The sequence below is a fragment of the Punica granatum genome, chromosome 3 (genome assembly GCF_007655135.1).
Source record: "Punica granatum isolate Tunisia-2019 chromosome 3, ASM765513v2, whole genome shotgun sequence".
Classification (NCBI taxonomy): domain Eukaryota; kingdom Viridiplantae; phylum Streptophyta; class Magnoliopsida; order Myrtales; family Lythraceae; genus Punica; species Punica granatum.
Genome location: NC_045129.1, coordinates 316,872 through 335,271, shown reverse-complemented (window position 1 = coordinate 335,271; position 18,400 = coordinate 316,872). Strand labels below are relative to the sequence as shown.

General features: G+C 40.4%; 3 protein-coding genes across 7 annotated transcripts; 2 read left to right on the top strand and 1 right to left on the bottom strand.

Annotated features, from left to right (window-relative positions):
• Window positions 1-2,580: 2,580 nt before the first annotated feature.
• LOC116198815 (sucrose transport protein SUC9-like) lies at window positions 2,581-7,821 on the top strand. Of its 2 annotated transcripts, none has more exons than XM_031529059.1 (6): window positions 2,581-2,709; window positions 4,718-4,769; window positions 4,893-6,314; window positions 6,710-6,773; window positions 7,063-7,106; window positions 7,418-7,821. In XM_031529059.1, the coding sequence occupies exons 3-6, from the start codon at window positions 5,103-5,105 to the stop codon at window positions 7,592-7,594; spliced, it is 1,497 nt and encodes a 498-aa protein (XP_031384919.1). In that variant the 5' UTR covers window positions 2,581-2,709; window positions 4,718-4,769; window positions 4,893-5,102; the 3' UTR covers window positions 7,595-7,821. The 2 variants fall into 2 exon arrangements, with proteins under 2 accessions (XP_031384919.1, XP_031384920.1); XM_031529060.1 differs by having other exon boundaries at window positions 2,584-2,709; window positions 4,896-6,314.
• Window positions 7,822-8,868: 1,047 nt separating this feature from the next.
• Window positions 8,869-14,196, top strand: LOC116199993 (embryogenesis-associated protein EMB8-like). Of its 4 annotated transcripts, none has more exons than XM_031530622.1 (15): window positions 8,871-9,448; window positions 9,705-9,794; window positions 10,470-10,531; window positions 10,727-10,821; window positions 11,026-11,118; window positions 11,225-11,347; window positions 11,651-11,728; window positions 11,978-12,063; window positions 12,167-12,215; window positions 12,590-12,646; window positions 12,745-12,902; window positions 12,974-13,057; window positions 13,155-13,233; window positions 13,326-13,744; window positions 13,942-14,196. In XM_031530622.1, the coding sequence occupies exons 1-15, from the start codon at window positions 9,153-9,155 to the stop codon at window positions 13,943-13,945; spliced, it is 1,773 nt and encodes a 590-aa protein (XP_031386482.1). In that variant the 5' UTR covers window positions 8,871-9,152; the 3' UTR covers window positions 13,946-14,196. The 4 variants fall into 4 exon arrangements, with proteins under 4 accessions (XP_031386484.1, XP_031386482.1, XP_031386485.1 ...); XM_031530623.1 differs by having other exon boundaries at window positions 8,873-9,448; window positions 12,745-12,875; XM_031530624.1 differs by lacking the exon at window positions 12,167-12,215 and having other exon boundaries at window positions 8,869-9,448; window positions 12,765-12,902.
• A 166-nt stretch (window positions 14,197-14,362) lies between these two features.
• Window positions 14,363-16,171, bottom strand: LOC116199995 (DNA polymerase I-like). Its single transcript, XM_031530627.1, has 3 exons — window positions 16,079-16,171; window positions 15,664-15,898; window positions 14,363-15,519 (listed from the first exon to the last, which is right to left on the bottom strand). Exons 2-3 carry the CDS (start codon window positions 15,755-15,757, stop codon window positions 15,182-15,184), a joined length of 432 nt encoding a protein of 143 aa, XP_031386487.1. The 5' UTR covers window positions 15,758-15,898; window positions 16,079-16,171; the 3' UTR covers window positions 14,363-15,181.
• Window positions 16,172-18,400: the final 2,229 nt, after the last annotated feature.

Genomic DNA, 18,400 nt, shown 5'->3' with positions numbered 1-18,400 from the left:
GCTTACATGGCTCCCCTCGACACTAGCTCGGGAGAGGTATAATTCCTTGAACCTTAGTGGCATGTTTAGGTCTTTTCCATGGGTGTTTGATGTTCGTGAATGAGTGTTTTGGTCGAAACTAGCACGAATCGGTTTAATAATTAAATTCGACTTTTGTTAAAACCGGGACTTGCAATGAAAACAAACCGACCCGAACACGAATTGGCTATTTAAAGGATCAGACTTAAAATGGTTTGTTTGAAATGAGAATGGATTGATGTGAATTGGATTTCATGTATATTCGGCCTTAATGGAATAAATCGATTAAAAATGATTAATATTCGATCACTTGGACATAAAATCAGTAAATTAAAATGTCGATGTGATGGTTTGTGAACATGTTTGTGTGTTTTGAAGTGTTCATTGCCATTTTCAATTAAAACCTCACACGAACACGATTAATCATATAAATCCGACTTAAAAATCAGATTTTAATTTGCCACAAATTTGGGCCCGAACCGTTTAGGATATGTATTTTTGTGACTTGACGTGAATCGGGGGAAAACCTGAAAATTTGAGCACAATCGGACTTGGGATAGCGGCTTTCTAGCTGCCACGGACCCGACTGGACCCTTGGGACCCAATTGGGTCACTTGGGTCGGGCCAGGCTTGCTCTGGTGGCTCAACAACCAATTTGGGCTTGGTTCAGCCCGTTGGGCCCATTGGCCGGCCCGAGCCTCCCTTTCCATTTACAAAAACAAAAATTGGACTTAAACGATTTATCCTCGATCAAAACCCATCTTGTCACAATTTCAGTAATTGAATCCGATTTTTCGACGTCGTGTCAAGTCTACGGTGAACACGAGATTATATTGGTCCTTGTGCGTTAATCTCGGGATTCGAATTATTTTCCTTTCCTTAATGTGTTTCCGAGCAATTTAGGTTGGGAAGAGATATAAAGGAGAAGATGGAGCGCTTCATGTATTGGGCCGGGTAGGTGAGAACAAGTGAAAATTCATTTTTTGTATTTTGGTCAGAATTGTAAGAATCGCAAGCTTAACGCATGTGAGGTCTCCAGAGACACGAGAATCGAGTTAAGTGGATTATTTCGATCATGAGGGCGGTGGCCCATGAAAATTAAACTGGTTAGACTTAGAATAATTCACTCGATTCAAGAATAAAACCGGGAAGTTAAGAAGCACATAGTCTAGCCCCACATTTAATTGGATCGAATATGCCATGTCATGGAAGAATCGAAAGATGCATGCTTAGTCTCTTTTATGATGTTTAGGCCTACTTATATTTGCATTTGTTAATCAGATTAGAACTAATCATTAGTAATCTCATATACGTCTGAGAGTAATGAGCTAGGCTCATTATGCATTTAAGCCATCTCTCTTGTAATTTGAAATCGCCCACGAGGCCTAATTCTTCCGTTTTTCTTTTTTTGGAGTCAAATTGTGTGAGATGTGTGGAACTCTTAGGGTGCGTTTGATTTCAGAGTTAAAAGTAACTTTGATTTTGATTATGGAAAATGACAAATGAGATGAGATTATAAATTTGACTTGAAAAACGTATATTTTTGTTGTGTAGTGTGTTGAGTTAAAATCAAAATCATGATTCTAAAATCACACTAACAAATCAAACGCAGCATTAATTACTCAATAAACAAATTAAAAGACGGCAACCTGTAGACGTGATATCAATTCTTGGGCGATCAAGGAAACTCGGTTGTAACAGGACCCTCGAATCCAAAATTTTGTTTATGTAAGAACATGACCTCAACTGACCTAGGAGGTATAATTATATTCCTTAAACTCGGACAACTTATCGGCCCTAGATTTTCAAATCTAGAAAAGATAGTGACAATTCCCTTCCCGTGCTTTATCACGCGTCCCCCCTTTCCTTTCCTCTCGAAGTGCCAGATCCCCATCCGCACACGTACGTTCATACATATACATATGTAGATTAATTATCATATGTATATATATTATATCGGTGATCGTAAGGGTCGGGATATATGCATGGATTTACCCCTTGCACGCATGCATTGCATGCACATTCGAATGCAGTAAAATTTTACTACTGTAAATAGATAAAGGATCCGTTTTTCTGGGGTTCCCCCAAATTTTTTCCTCACCCATAATTAAGATTCTGGCCTATTGCACGGTTCATTGAATGAATTAATTTTAAAAATTAATTAATTAATAGCATGTGGCAAATTGACCACCCGGGGGATCAGCTCTCTCTCTCTCGCTATCTCGTCGGTCTGTTACTTAGAAATACGTACTAGAAAAACTACTCGACCCTAACCAATTCTATTTCTTAGCTATTTATAGCAAAATCGTACGGGAATCCAACAAATGGATAGAGCTCGGATATATTCATTTACTGTCATTAATTATTATCAACGGACGAGCTACGCTTACGCAGCTCCCCACCAAACCCGATCTCTCTCTCTCTCTCTCTGTGTCTCGGATATATCCATTTACTGTTATTAGTTATTATCAACGGACGAGCTACGTTTACGTACCTCCCCACCAAACCCGATACTCTCTCTCTGTCTCGATCTCTATATATATATATCCATTAACACCATCCAAAGCAAATACTGCTAGCTCTAAATTGATCAGGTGAGTAATTAGGTCGATCGGTTTCCCTGTCGATCAACTGCGGTCAAGTGTTGTGACCGCATATGGAAGGGGGCCAAAAGTGATCGACCAAGAAAAGGCAAGCACTGCATCCATCCATCCCCTGCATTACTTCTTCACTATACTAGTAGCTACATAAATATATATAATTCTCCCGATCGGATTATCTTATCGCTCGGTTTATATATTGTTTAGCCTGGGGATTGCTTGTTTGCTACAGAATCTTCTTGTTGGGATTGCTAGCTAGCTAGGATATATCTTATTGTGACGCAGCATGCAATATCTTATCATATATTTTTGCTTTTGAAAGTTGATTTAATTTATATTAACTAAATAGATTTGACTTCAATCTTTTGGCAGATTTCGAATCGAATGCCAGGGAATTTGCAATTCTAATAATTCAATAGTATAATAATAATCATATATATATATATATATTATCTGACTTTTTTTTGTCCTTTCTTTAGACAATATTGCTCGTTTAATACATGATGATGAACTTGACGTGCAGTAATTAGTTTCAAGTCCTATATGTTGATTTTTTATTCATATCCGGGTTTATAAATTTTCATTTTGAAGGTTATTGTTATTTTCAAACATATGCAGATTTACTGTCATCTTATTTCTCTTCGATTGAACATCTAATAGACAAATTAATAATCTAAGCAAATATCTTTTATTTTAAGATATATATATCCCAAATTAAAAGAGTAATACGTTATAGGTTTTCTATTTAATCAGACTTCAAAAATTGTTGGAAAGTGATTTTAGAACCCAATCTCTTTTTTATTTTCTTATTTTTTTTTTAAATCATGGGTATTGATTTGAAAAAACTAAAATCCTAAAATTAATCACATACACCAAAATACTAGTCTTTTTGTCCCCGTACGTTTGCACGGTTTCGTTTTCATAAATCCATGCATCATTTTAGTTGTAATTACTTACATTTTGAAACGCTAATTTTCTTATAAAATTAATATTTTCAATTATTAATTTTGCCTAGTTGGGCCCCGACTAATTCAGTTGAGATTGTTCAACCCACTAAGGGGTAAAGTTCTCTCAGCTTAGATTTTCTATATTCACAATAACTCGAACTCGAGACATTGTTTAAGCGAGATAAGCGCCAAACTACTTGAACCAACTCACGTTGATAGCATTTGATGCATTTTTGATAAGTGCATTTTTGAACTATAAGGTAGCGTCTGATGCATTACTAATTGAAATTATTAGTAATTTAGATTCATACTGAGATAAATTTCCACTTAAAATGTATCTATACAAATGGAGTGTAACGCAGTGGTGCAGCCCTCGATGACAATCGAAAAGTTTTAGATTCAATACCCATTATGATTTCTATTTCATTATACTAGATTCACGGGCATTACTTGTTAATAAAAAAAACTTAGTTTTGGTATGGACTAGTAATGCTGCACATTATTGGTAATCTAGATAGTCGTAACCCTTGTTGCAAGAGCACATTGCTAGTTGAGTAGGTTAGTGGATCACCTCGGGCATACTAGTTGAGTAAGAAAGTGGATTATTTCAGGCATTTAGATTATCAGTAATATGTTTCAACCAGATATGATAATATGTGGGCCTATTTAAAATCAGATTCTCATAATCCATGTGAATTACCTCATACCAAACGCTCTCTGATTTTGTTGTACATAGTTTTTTCAATGAATAGTTAATTGAATCACTAAATTAATTAAAATGTTAGATGGTAACGTTTTATTTATTTTTTCCCTCATGAATTATATAATGCAGCTAGCTAAATTATATTAATTAATTAAATAATAAAAAAGAAGGGGGGGCCAAAAAGATTTATGAAAAGAAAGAATCATTCATAATCCACTGAACTGAACAAATCAGAGTAAATTCTTGTTCCTCCGCGATTCAAAAGGCAATATCTTCACATTTATCTGAGAGTCAGTTATAGTATTTGTTTGCCTCTCTCACTCACTCACTCACTCACTCACTCACTCTCTCTATAATATATATCCTAATGTTCCTAATAAGCAGTTAATATTGCATTTGCATCATCTGTTTCTCTCGCTTCCCTCAAATATTTCTCTTGCTCTTGCTAGGTCTTCTTTACTTCTTCTTCTCAATTCCTCCTAGCTATCCTCTGATCTGTAGGTACGTATGGTGTGTACGTCTCTCTGTGTCTGTGATCTCTTTAACTTTTGCCTGCCTGCCTCATCAGTCATCATTATTTAATTTAATTTCCATTATGATCTTAAATGTTTTGGTCTATGCTAGAAGCTGGAAGGATATTAAATTAATTAGGAAAGGGGAAAAAGAGATCATCAGTCGGTCCTTTTTCGTCGTCGTCGTCGTTTACACTAGGGAGTACGTACAACAACAGCTCATCAGCTCCCACTTTGCATATACAAATATAAGCACAGAAGAAGCCAATTATCTCGATCGATCAGCTGCCCCACCCACGGCCCCAACCAACCCCAATTAATCATGGAAATGGAGAACGGAATTGATGCAGTCACTGCCGAGAAAGTCCGACCCAGCCCTCTCTGGAAGCTCATCGTGGTGGCATCCATCGCCGCCGGGGTCCAGTTCGGCTGGGCCCTCCAGCTCTCCCTTCTCACCCCCTACGTCCAGCAGCTTGGGGTGCCCCACATGTGGGCCTCCTTCATCTGGCTCTGTGGCCCCATCTCTGGCCTCGTCGTCCAGCCCATTGCCGGCTACCTCAGTGACCACTGCACCTCGAGCTTTGGCCGCCGCAGGCCCTTCATCCTTGCCGGGGCCATCTGCGTGGGCGTCGCAGTCTTCCTCATCGGCTTCGCGGCAGACCTCGGCCACCGGTTTGGCGACAGGCTCGACCGCCCCATGAAGCCCTTCGCCGTCGGAATCTTCGTGGTGGGTTTCTGGGTGCTGGACGTCGCCAACAACATGCTCCAGGGGCCGTGCAGGGCCTTCCTGGCCGACCTCTCCGCCGGGGACCACAAGAGGATCGCCTTCGCCAACATCTTCTTCGCCTTCTTCATGGCCGTCGGCAACGTGGCCGGGTACGGTTTGGGCACCGTCTCGGGCCTCCACCGCTTCCTGCCCTTCACGAAAACCGCGGCCTGCGATGTCTACTGCGCCAACCTCAAGACCCTCTTCCTCGTGGACATAGTGCTCCTGGCTGTGATAATCGCATCTGCCCTCACCCTGGTGCGCGACGTGCCGCTGGTGTTAGAGAAGAAGAAGTCCGGCCTCGGTGCTTTCTTCTCGCAGTTCAAAGGGGAATTCAATCACCTCACCAGGCCCATCTGGATCCTGTACGGGGTCACGGCGCTCAACTGGATCGGGTGGTTCCCCTTCGTCCAGTACAACACCGACTGGGTGGGGCTCGAGATCTACGGTGGGAAGCCCCAGGGAACGGCGCAGGAGAAGAACTTGTATGCAGCTGGTGTCCGGACCGGGTCCCTGGGCCTGCTCCTCCAATCGGTGGTGCTAGCCGTGGCGGCCTTGCTCGGGGAGCAGATGCACCATCACAACGTGATCAGCGAGAGGAAGTGGTGGGGGTTGGTGAATCTGCTCCTCACAGTCTGCCTCGGGATGACGATTCCGGTGACACACGAGGCCAAGCGGTTCCATCGCAGCTACGGACTGGTACCTCCCCCAAAGAAAATTAAGGATTATACCCTCGCCATCTTCTCCGTCATGGGCATTCCATTAGCGGTAAGTACATATATATTATTGTACATATGCATGCATGCATGCACGCGTTGTCTCGTTCCTGCTTTTTAACTTATATATTTCATTTTTTCGATTGAGAGTGCATGTGTTAGCTAGTTGCGCAATTATCGAATTAATTTAATTAATTAATTAATTAATGGCTTACCAATATCGATCTATTTTACATATGAATATCAACTGCACCATACAGTTCATATGGGATGAATATAAAATACATTTGGCATCATAATTGAAGTCGTCCGGTATGAACCTAATAACTAATAAAGCAACAGAGAGAACCACAATTCAATCGTGACATATGTATTTCTGTTGTGCTCATAATGAGCTAGCCAGTTGATTAGTATGCGTGCATAAATATCTGCCGTACTCGTGTGCAGGTTAACTATAGCATTCCGTTCGCTTTGGCATCAATGTACTCGAGCAGCTCTGGTGCAGGACAAGGTGACAAACCCTATGCTAGTTAGCTAGCTATAAATACATATAACATATTAATATATTTTTTTTCCTGCTAGTGTGGGAAATTATTATTCATATTTTATGTGTGTATATATATATATATATATATATATATGCATTTCTAACAAATTAATTAATCATATAAGTTATATAAATAGGATAAATATTTAACAATATCAACATATTGAATCAATGATTAATTAATTAATACAACCGTACGTTCATCTGAAACAGTTAGTTAGAAATTGATAACAATTTTCTGATTGTGTTGTAGGGCTTTCCCTGGGTCTTCTCAACTTAACCATCGTCATCCCACAGGTAAATATAATTAAATTAAATGAATTATGATAAGAAGATTACCATGAAAGCTGCCGCTGGCTAGCTAGCTAGCTAGCTAGCTAGCTCCCTCCCTCCCTCCCTCCCGTGCATCGGCAAATATAAATAGTATTTTAATTAACAATATATATATATATATATAACACCTTTATATATATATTTTTAAGATTTTTTAATAATTTTATTGACGAAGGCCTAGCCTAGCTATATATCTATATATATATACTGTTTAATTAACAATTTCAACGACGTTACGATATTTACATATGTCGTCTTTGATGGAACACATACAGATGTTCGTGTCGTTGGTAAGCGGGAAGCTCGATCAGATGTTTGGAGGAGGGAACCTGCCGGCCTTTGTCATGGGTGGGATCGGGGCGCTTATCAGTGCTTTGATGGCTCTCTTCTTGCTTCCTAAACCACCCAAACATGCTGCTCCGGCGGGGGTCATGCTTGCAGGTGGACACTGACAACGTCTCTAATTAATAATCCTTTAATCGACAGACGGACGATGGAAGAAGAAGAATTTGGACTGATGGATCGATGATCAATCTCCAAAACTTGAAAACATCGTTCACTGGGTCATTTATTTTTTATTCTTATTTTATAGAGGCCACTATTACTGTAGTCCCCGAATTTTTTCGATGCCATCACTTTAATCCTCAAATTATAATTTGCATCGATTTAGTCCACTAATTTTCAATCCGTCTCTCAGTTTGGTCCCGGCATTAAATGCCTAGACGGAAAATCGACATGGCACTCACGGTGTTAAGAATATAATATTTTATAATCCCCCATGTAGCTCAAGCAAAACAACACCGTTACTCGATCTTCCGTACACCCTCATCGGACGACGTCGTTTTTTGCCATACTAATACCATCAGAAACGGCACCGTTGCTCTCTCTCCCCTAATTCTCAAATTTTGTTCAATCAAAAACCCTAATCCCTAAATCCCGACATCAAAGAGCAGGGAGAGAAGAGAAGAGCATTGCGATTGACAAATGCCACTATCGCTCTTTCGCCCATAATTCCTAATTTCTAGGACAAAATTGAATCCTGGAAGAGCATTGCTATCGCACCTTAAAACCTAACTCGATTGCAGCTTCTGTAGATTTCTATTACTCTCACCAGCACTTAATTTCAGCAGATTTCTGTAGATTTTCGCGCCAATCCGTGCTTTTAACAATGAAATGGAAAATGAAAGTCAACAGAAGAAAAATAACCCTATTTGGTAACTTGCAATATCTTTTTACATGGATATTTCATGGTCCTGCAGAGTCGGAGAATGTTGTTGTGTTGGCAGCTGCTGCGGTGCTCTCTTTAATAATGGTCGTATTTTTGATTGAGTTGTAGTTGGGCCACAAGCTTTGTGCCTCGCCTTTCTATCAAGAATTTATTTGCTGGCAATTTTCAATGATTTTTTTTACATGATCTGTTCTCCTTCTTCATTCATTCACGCACTAACCGAGTCAGTTGCTGTGCTGGAACAAAGTTCAGTACGAATCCTGATCCTGATCGATCCACTGCATTTTATTTTATCAGAGTAAAAATGGCCCAAACATTCAGTGCTTCCATACTATATATATATATATATATATATAATACTAAGTAGTAGGGTTGGATTAGAATAGGATAGGAAAGGAGTCTTGATGACATATGCGTAGACGTGGCAACACCATATATATATATATATTTATATATTTATTTATTTATTTTTATTTTTTTCCTCCTCTCCCCGGACAGCACTGCCGTCCGGGGACCGTATAAGCTTCCAATCAAAAAAATCAGACAAGGAATCTGTCAGTGTCGGTTCGTTTACTTCCTTCCTGCCACGCCAATGCCATGCCCTGCCCGGCACCCGGACGGTTGCCATGCCCTGCCCCGCCCCGTCTGACTCTGTCCCTTTTGTTTCCTTCCTGGTTTCATAGATTTCCTCGCCTTTCTCCCCCTCAAGTTCCCAGCTTGAGATCCGAAAATCATCAACCAAACATTACACTACAGTACAGTACTTTCCATTTTTCCATTCCATGGAATCCTTAAGCTCCCCGGAGGGAATGGGGATGGGGATCTGCTACGGCAACGGCAGCGGCAGCGGCGGCGCCTACAGTCTCCTTCTCACTGCTCTTTCCCTCATCCCAGCCTCTCACTACTTGTACGCTCTTTGTATTGTTGTCGCCGTCTTCGTCTACGCTTTCCTGGAGTTCCATTTCATCGAGGATGTCTTATTCACGGGGCTCAGGGGCTGCTCCGTCAGGCTCACTTACAATCCCCTCTCAAAGCTCTACCAAGATGTCGTCTCCAACTGTTCCCTGCTACACGGCAGGTGGGTGGGTGGATGGGTGCATCAATGATCCATCATGAATTGAATTTGAATTGAATAGATGTTTGCATTGCTCTGTTCTGCTCGCTAATAAAATCACTGCCCTGTGTCCTACCTTTTTCTTTTCTTCTTCTTCCTCTCCTCTCCTCTCCTCTCGTCTCATCTCTGGTGGTGTTCATTGAGTTGCGGGTGTGATTTTGATGCATTTTCGATTGGATCGGGGGATTATCCGATGCGAATTGTTGCGATGAATGTGCAGGTACTTGGCGACGCCGTGGCTCTCTAGCCCCCATGTTCAGACTGCTTTCTTGAATTATTTTGGGAAGCCTCCCATGGTCAGCTACACAAGGTTTGGTTCTTTTCATTTTCTAATCCCATCTGCATTCCTGCAGTCTTATGTTGCGCTTGGTTGTTAGAGTTAAATAGAGTTGAATTTTTATTTTAATTAGATTATAATGATTGTGTTGTTGAATTATGAGAAAAAAATGTAAAAATATAATGAATAGTTGAGGGAAAGTAACGATTGTGTTGTTGAATTGAAGATAAGTGATTGTAATGTTAAATTGAAGATAAGTGAAGTAGAGTTAAAATTTATTTGTGAAACCAAACAAATCGTAATTCTTACCAATTAGTTTTTTTTATTTATTTTTTGTGGGGGTTGGGAATTATGATATCATATCTATCTATCTTTATCTATCCATATATATATATATATATATATATATATCCCTTGTTTTCTTTCTTCAAAAGTTACCTTCAACTCAGTTTGATTATGGCATCTCAAGGCCGGTAAGGTATGTACTGCCTTTATGGTTGGTCCTTCATGAAAGAAGGAGAAGTAATGAAATAGGATTCTCCAGCTAACCTTCTTTCACAAGTCCATTCATACGTGCTTTCAGAAACTTCGTTTATTGCCCGCCGCCATTGTAGCTCTATCATCTCCATGTATATGTGTGGGTACATACACATACTCTGCAGAAAATATATATTCTGGTCTTAACAAATACTCGTTGCTCTCTCGTAGGGAAATATTTGCTGCTTCTGATGGTGGCAACATTGCTTTAGATTGGTTAGCAAGTTCATATGGTAAGGCCTCCTTACTTACCATTGATTTTCTTGCCAGGAAACTTCATTTTCCTCTGTACCGCCTTTTCTTTTCTTTTCTTTTTTCAGATATATAAGTGTCCAGTACCACATTAGTTATTTCCTAGTTCGATTGAAAATTTTCATTGAATCACTGGTGATTGAGATATAACCCTAACCACCCTCCCACCGATTTAGGTCATGGGAACACAGTTAATGATCCCATTTCCAAAGAAGGCTCAACTCCCATCGTGGTGGTAATTCCTGGCTTGATGAGCGAGTCTTCTGCTGCTGTAAGTTCCTCAAGCATCTGATAAAGCACTTTGAATATAGAAATATATAAAAATAAAATAAAAATGACAAATCTGAGATTCTTTGAGACTATTTGAGTACTGTTGGTGCACCCTAGACATTTTCTTTTTTTTCCCCCTCGTAGTAAACAAGTATTTTCTATGAAAGTACACAATGTGAATCTATTATACTTGCTGTCTTCGCAGTACATAAAGCACCTTGTCTTCCACATGGCAAAAAAACGTCGATGGAATGTTGTTGTTAGCAACCATCGAGGACAGGGTGGTATTTCAGTTACTGTGAGTTATTGCTTATCAGGCATGGATTTTTTTTTTCCTTTTTTTTAAATTTTTTTTTAAAAAAACGACGTGCTACTTTATCAGACTGAAACGTTTCTGGTGGCAGACTGATTGCTTTTATAATGCTGGATGGACGGAGGACGTACGGGCAGTCGTGAATCACCTATCTCGAGAGTATCCTATGGCTCCTCTTTATATTGTGGGAACTAGCGTTGGTGCTAACATCCTAGTATGAAAATTTTAATTATGTACACTCTTGTTTGATATCCTCCTTATCAACTTTCAAACTGAGTGTCACAAGTCTCCATCGACAAGTTAGTTGTTCGGTTCTGTTCCTTTGATGGTCGACCAGCAACATATTTAATGTAGCATCCTAATTAGTTCCATTCCATCCATCCGTTCACCCATTCTACTCATAATATGCTTCATCTGGCTGTTGAATTGAGGTCCATTGGTTTTTATCAGCTGTATTATTATGTATTAGAAAATGGAAAATTTTGACAAAGACTTTTAACTGTTGTATTAATTTCAGGTAAAATATCTGGGGGAGGATGGGGAAAATGTTCCTGTTGCAGGTGCTGTTGCTGTTTGCTCCCCATGGGACCTTCTGGTAAGCTGCACGATTATGGTGTCTTACAGTGTTAGAGATTAGGTTTCATCTACTGCAGTGTTAACGATAATAAAAAAATAAAAATAAAAAAATCCTCATTCATGACTAAATTCCTGTTTATTGATGAGTCTGATTTTGAGGAGTGTACGCATTGTTCTTCTCGAGCATATAATTGCACAAAGTTTCAGATACATGACAATATGCATTTTTTAGCATCACCAATCCTTATCGTTGTTTGCCTCTCTGCAGATTGGCGATAGATTTATAGGCCGAAAACTTGTGCAGAAATTTTATGATAGAGCTATTGCGAGCGGCCTCCAAAGATATGCATTTCTGTATGCTCTTTGTCCTTGACTTCCTTTTGTTTTCAAGAAACTTGTTATGCTGATTTGAGCCATGCATGATCTCCCTCTGACATGAGCAAAATCGTCATCGCAGACATGAAACACGATTATCTCGCCTTGCAAATTGGGAGGGAGTAAAGAGGGTGGGCTGCCTCTTGAGATTCATTTCATTTCATGTGTTGCTTTGGCTATTATCATGAAAGCACCTCAAGCAAAGATCAATCAATAATGCAAAATCTAGACTTATGATGCTAGGATACAGCTCTATAGATTATATATATTAGACAAGGAAAAGCGGCACCCCCCCCCCCCAAAAAAAAAAAAGAAAAGAACAAAAAAAGAAATAATAATTAGTCGACTTTTTTATTTTATTTTTCCCTCTGCTAAAATTCTAAACAATGCAACTTTGGCTCTATAGGAGACAAAACAAAATGTTATTCACCTCGTTATTCCCTATTTCGCTATGCATGCATTGTCATGATATCATCTAATAGTTTTTGCTTCATTATACCAACAGTCACGTTCCATTCGAGATTTTGATCACCATGCAACCTGCCGAGTTGGACAATTTGAGGTATCAAGTTTTTTTCGCTGTCATCTTCGTCTTTGTTCCCCATTCCTTGTAAGTTAAAACACACTTATAATTTAATAATTCTTTCTTATTATGTCAAGACTGTTGATACGTACTATAGGCGTTGTAGCAGTGCGAACTATATCGGGAATGTCTCAGTGCCTCTGCTCTGTATCAGTGCCTTGGATGACCCTGTCTGCTCTAGGGAAGCAATTCCTTGGGACGAGTGCAGGTGGAATTGTCCTTTCTCTAATAAAAAGTAATCCCTTTTTTTATTTTTTTTCCCGATACATGAAGAGCTTTGCCTCATACTTAATAACATTTGATTAGGCTAAATAGCAACGTTGTATTGGCTACTACGAAGCATGGAGGACATCTTGCATTTTTTGAAGGACTGGCGGGATCTTCACTTTGGTGTGTTGCTTTAGTGACGATTACAGGAAGTAATGAGTTATTTACTTATGATTCAGAACATCCAGAATTGGATTCACCTATCATTAATTCTTTGCAGGTGGGTGAGAGCTTCTGACGAATTTCTAGATAATCTTGAAACGAGCCGGTATTTGCATCTGCAGAAGAAGGCTGTTGAGGTATATTTCTACCCCGGGTTTTGCATATGAAGATTGCAAGTCGCATTTGGTGATGATGAACTCATAATTCTTTTCTCCCCTTGTATCTCCAGGTGCAAAAATCTCCTGGCCCACATACAGCATTCGAGTCCTTGATTGATCAGGGCCCATACGTCAATGTTTCGGCTGGGATGGTAGCCCCAATGGTCAGTGAAAGTGATCAACCTTGTGATGGCTCAGCAGAAATTTCAACCGACTCCCTAGACCCTCCATCTGAAAGTGGTAATGGGACTGATGCTCCTAAGGAAAGAAAACCAGCAGCAATTCTGCGATCGGAGCAAGGATCTGAGGCAGGTCATGTGGTTTCACCCTTCAGGAGATGTCTAGATCTGATCTTGGGACAGTCAAGAAGACCAATTTGGCTGCTTGCTCATGTTGCTCTTCTTGTGACTTGGCCTATGGTTGGGTCAGCTCTCCGAGTTCTCTTAGCAAGAAAGTTAAGGAAGGACCTGCCTGCCCCTCCAATCAAGCGGTAACTTTTCCGGCATCACGTTTCTTAATGAGATACATGAACAGGATGCCATAAATTTTATGTGGAAACTTATGAAGTGGGAGGGACGCAATGCAATTCTTTGGGTGTTTGGAAGCAAAAGCGAATGGAAAATTGATCACTGTTTGAATAGGAAAGTATATTACTTGTGATATGTACTCAAGATTTTGTATATACAGATGATCACGAGGTTTAAGGGGTCGGACCACACAACCTACCAGTGCTCGTCAGCTGAGGCGATGTTCAGGCCTGGCACTACAGAGTGCGACCCTGTTAGCATTTTTTTATCTGCACCATTGGAAAAGGAGGAGAGAAAAGAAGATGCCATTCCAATTTAACAAAGATGATCTTCCATGTTTTTTTTCTTTTTTTGGTTTCGTGGACATTGAACGAATGTTGGAATAAATGGCTCTCAGAGGGGGCTTTTTTCTTAATTGGATTGGTATGCATTGATTATGTCTAATGGTAAAAATTGATTCTTATTTTCAAACATTACACTACCAGCTCGATGCGTCCAAGCCTGCCCAAGAGATGTTTTTGCATCTGTTGCGAATTCTTTTTTTTCTTGATTTCAAATCCAAACCACGACCAATTCCCATCTCAACTAAATATACTGGTGAATCCTGTATACCGATATGGTTCTTGTTTGTCAGCAATTTGTAGCTTTCAATAACATCATGGTAATTTTCTGTTTCAATAAGTTCTGTCGTCTTTATCTATATTCCAGAGGGAGTAGAAGAACTATAGAAGAAGAGTCGATTCCAGGAAAAAAGAAAAAAGAGAGAAGTTCTACGTGTATGTAATCAATCTTATGTTAACATGCTAACCAAGAAAAATTGCCCATGTATAATCAATGGGTATTCTTCACAATATCTTGGCATAAAAATTGATGCTCGCCCAAACTAGAGGTCGCCTATCAAGCTCCCCTGCGCAGTTCATAACAAAATCACGTCTATGGGGAGAAAAGACGGTTAAAGTAATTGCAAACTGAGGATAAGAGTAGATGACAACAAAGTCATACCTTTGATCGAACATATACATCCCGACCGTGTCGGGCAAAAGCATACAATCAAGAGGTGAGACTGAATAGCTCTCTCTTGACGTTGAGTCAGCAACGTGAATTACCAAACTCAGTCACCCTATCACTATGTCTTGAATGTCCTCGCATCTCAGGAAAGAGGGGGGGGGGGGGGGGGGGGGGGGGGGGGGGGGGGGTGGGGGGGTGGGGGAAGAAGCGAGGGTGACTGGAGTATATTATTAAGCTGCTGCCATCCAAATTTGTCATTACTTTGAATAAAACATAGGAGCTCACTTTTTGAGGTCGAACTACTAGAAGAATAAGGTGTACTTTGGTGAGAGATCTTCTCAATGTCTTGCAGCTACTTGAAGAAGTCAGACCAAGCCACTGAATCATTGCAACTATTCCCCTCCACCAATAATTCTTCTTGAAGAACAACATTCACATCCCCGGCAACACTGAGGAGTATGATATATGCTTGAAAAGCCAAGAGAGGCAAGGAGTAAAGACATTACCTTTTTAAGTGCAAGAACTTCGTAATTCCTACGTAGGTAATCAGCATGCTTCTTAAGTGCATCTTGTGCATATTGTTTCCCCACAGTACGGACTGCCGCTGCATTCAGTAGATTCTCGAGTGAACCATGCTTTTTCAAGAGCTTTATGGCAGTTTTACGACCAAAGGCAGGAGCCAAATGTTGAAGCCCGGGAACGCCATCAACATCATCACCCAAGATGCATCCTATCAGAATTAGTCATATTTTATAAGAAAGAGACAGGTCTAGTCTGAGGACAATAATGACATTATCAACTTCAGAGAAAATAGTAAAATACAATAGTTCATGAGACTACTATCCTGATAAGGAAACATGCTGCAAATACTTACTGAGGCTTAATTCCGAACACGGGTCACAATTGTATTGAGCAATGCAGTGTTTTAGTGTGTAGAAGGACCACCTTCCTAACTCAGGCACAGGCATCACAATCTGGACATCTCCGGAAATCAGCTGCTTGAAGTCTTTATCAGGAGATGCAATAACCACTCGGTATCCTTTTTGCAGAACTTGATCAACAAGAGTAGCCACAACATCATCTGCTCCATGGCCTTCAACTTGAATGACCTGAAAACTCCTCCTTGTCAGTAACAGGTTCACTGGTGCATCTTTTTTCGTGGCTAAACAACAATTTTACTGATATGTAAGTACAACTACTGTCATCAGCAGGGTAGTATCATTATCATGCACTGCACCATGAAAATCTTATTCAGGTACTCACAGATAATACAAATTCAAAAAGTAAACCTGTGGCAAAAGAAGTGGATTGCACAACTTGTTTACACCCACCTTAACACCTCTTGCAATTGTGAAATTCACTACAAACAAAAGACAAGCTTTTCAATGAACTTGTGATATGCAAGTTTAATCAAGTAGAATGACGTTGCATTTCAGAGTGCTTCCTCATATCCTTTTTCTTCGGTTTCTTTTTCATAGGTAGCTCATGACAGAGAAGAGATACTACTTTCCAGTTGCATTTCAAATCTGCAAGAAAATATATTTTAAGTCCTCGTACACCCGTTGTTCATTTTACACATGCTACAGATTCGGGCTAGTACCGATCCAGCGAACTGAACAGAGTGCAACTAACACAGATATTTATTGCTAAACTAAGATCAACAGAAAACGTGAATGGCACATGCAAGTATCCCCGAGCGAAGAGTCATCAGATGGTCAGATCCATAAAACTGACAGGCAGATAAGATAATATTCCAAAAGTGTCGGAAGGAAAGGAATAACCAATTTAACGAAGGGCAGAGATGCAATAAGGAAGGGCCGGCAAAGCACCGGCACATTGCACTTCTTTAGAACATTTATAATGACTTGTGGGGATCTTCAAACGTGAGACCATGCAATCTTTCTTGAAGGTGACATATATCTTGAGAATTTCTTCCTATGCGCTTTATATAAAGGCAATAGCTGTCGGCGATGCTCACTGCCCCTCTCGCCATCAAGGACCTGCCAGAACAGTACTTTAGCACAAATGTTAGGTATTCTAAAAGGGAGTCACAACTTAGTAAACGTGCAGCTCTTCGCAGGTACGAATTACTCTTTCAGGAATCTAATATGAATATCTGCGGTTTCAACCAATATCTAGCAGTCTGGGTAGGATGGATTAAAGGAGGCAAAGACATTCGAGCAAATCCACTAAGCCAAAACTGTGATATGCAATGAATGGAATAGGGAAGATATGGAGAAGCGACTTACAGCAATTACAGGGTCGCAATGGTTAACTTGAGATAAGAAGAGGGAAACCCAATGTCCCGAATTACGTAAACTTGGGGTCCTTCCTTTATAACAGAGAGGATTCACGTCGGAGAAGAAGACCCTTCTCTTGGCTGTCGCCTTTTCTCTCTAGCCAAGTCAAGCTCGCTTCTTGTCAGAGGTTGCCCTGGACCTGTTTGACAAAATGCCCCAGTGGCAGCGGCAGAAGCAAGAGCACTCCTGAATCTCCTGATTCTCCATCTTTCCTGGTTTGTTGAAAGCTCAAAGCTCTTGATCTTCTGAGACTTGCAAGAGAGTGAAGAAGCCGCTGGGCGCACCTGGACTTATCTGGACATGGGCGAATGTTGCCGCAGCAATTTCCACCATTTTAGAAGCTTTGCCTTTGGGACCGAGCCCGAGCTGCACTGTTAATGGTGGTCTTGGAGCTCAATATTTACAACTTCCTTTCATTAATTATTATCTTTTTTCTTAAATTTATAATAATATTAATTTATTATTTCATGGAAATGGAAGGCTTTGTGTTTTATTAAGGAAAAGTTACAGCCAAAGTCTTCAAACTTTGCGATTTTTGTTGATCGAGTCCTGTATTTTTTATTCAGTCCCGTAAAATATATTCATTATATTGCACACTTTTGGTCCAAACCATAATTGAAAATTAGCGTGTGCTGATATGAACATTGACGACGTTAATTAATTTCTACCTATCATTATAATATACACTTATAGTATAGATAAAATAATGAAATGATTTTTTTAAATAGAAAATTTAAAAAAAACAACCCAAGACCATGTCGGGATGAGAAGATGGTCGGGGGTGGGACGCACCAGGTTTTTGTTTCCTTCTTCTTTTTAAAATTTATAGATACGTCAGGACTTAACCCAACTACCGTGTGACAATTCGTCGCCCCATCTGGGTGTCACGAGCCTAAGGTCGGGCTTGATTGAGGCGCACGAGCCACAGCCCAAAGGCCGGGAGCCCAGGGTTAGGCGAACCCATGGCTACCCAGCCTTGGTCTAAAACGAGAATGCCCCGAGCAACTTGACCTTGGGCTCGCGAGCCCCAGGAGGGACGTGCTTCACCTTTGACGTGTTTGCAATACTTTTTTTTTTTAGAAAAAAGAAAACCAGCCCCTTATTAAGCTAGGTGCTTCCGAGGATGAGGTCGCTAGTGAACACTAAAGGCGTTGGCAACTTCCTCTAGGGGCGGGGCCTGATGACGAGACCATCACCCTGAAATCGTGTTTGAGATCCAAAACAATTTCAGCGCAATGTTAATGGTAGGGGCCTCATCGGCTACCCCTGCTCCCATGGATGAGGCTACTGCTCCTTCAGTGTTTGTTGGCA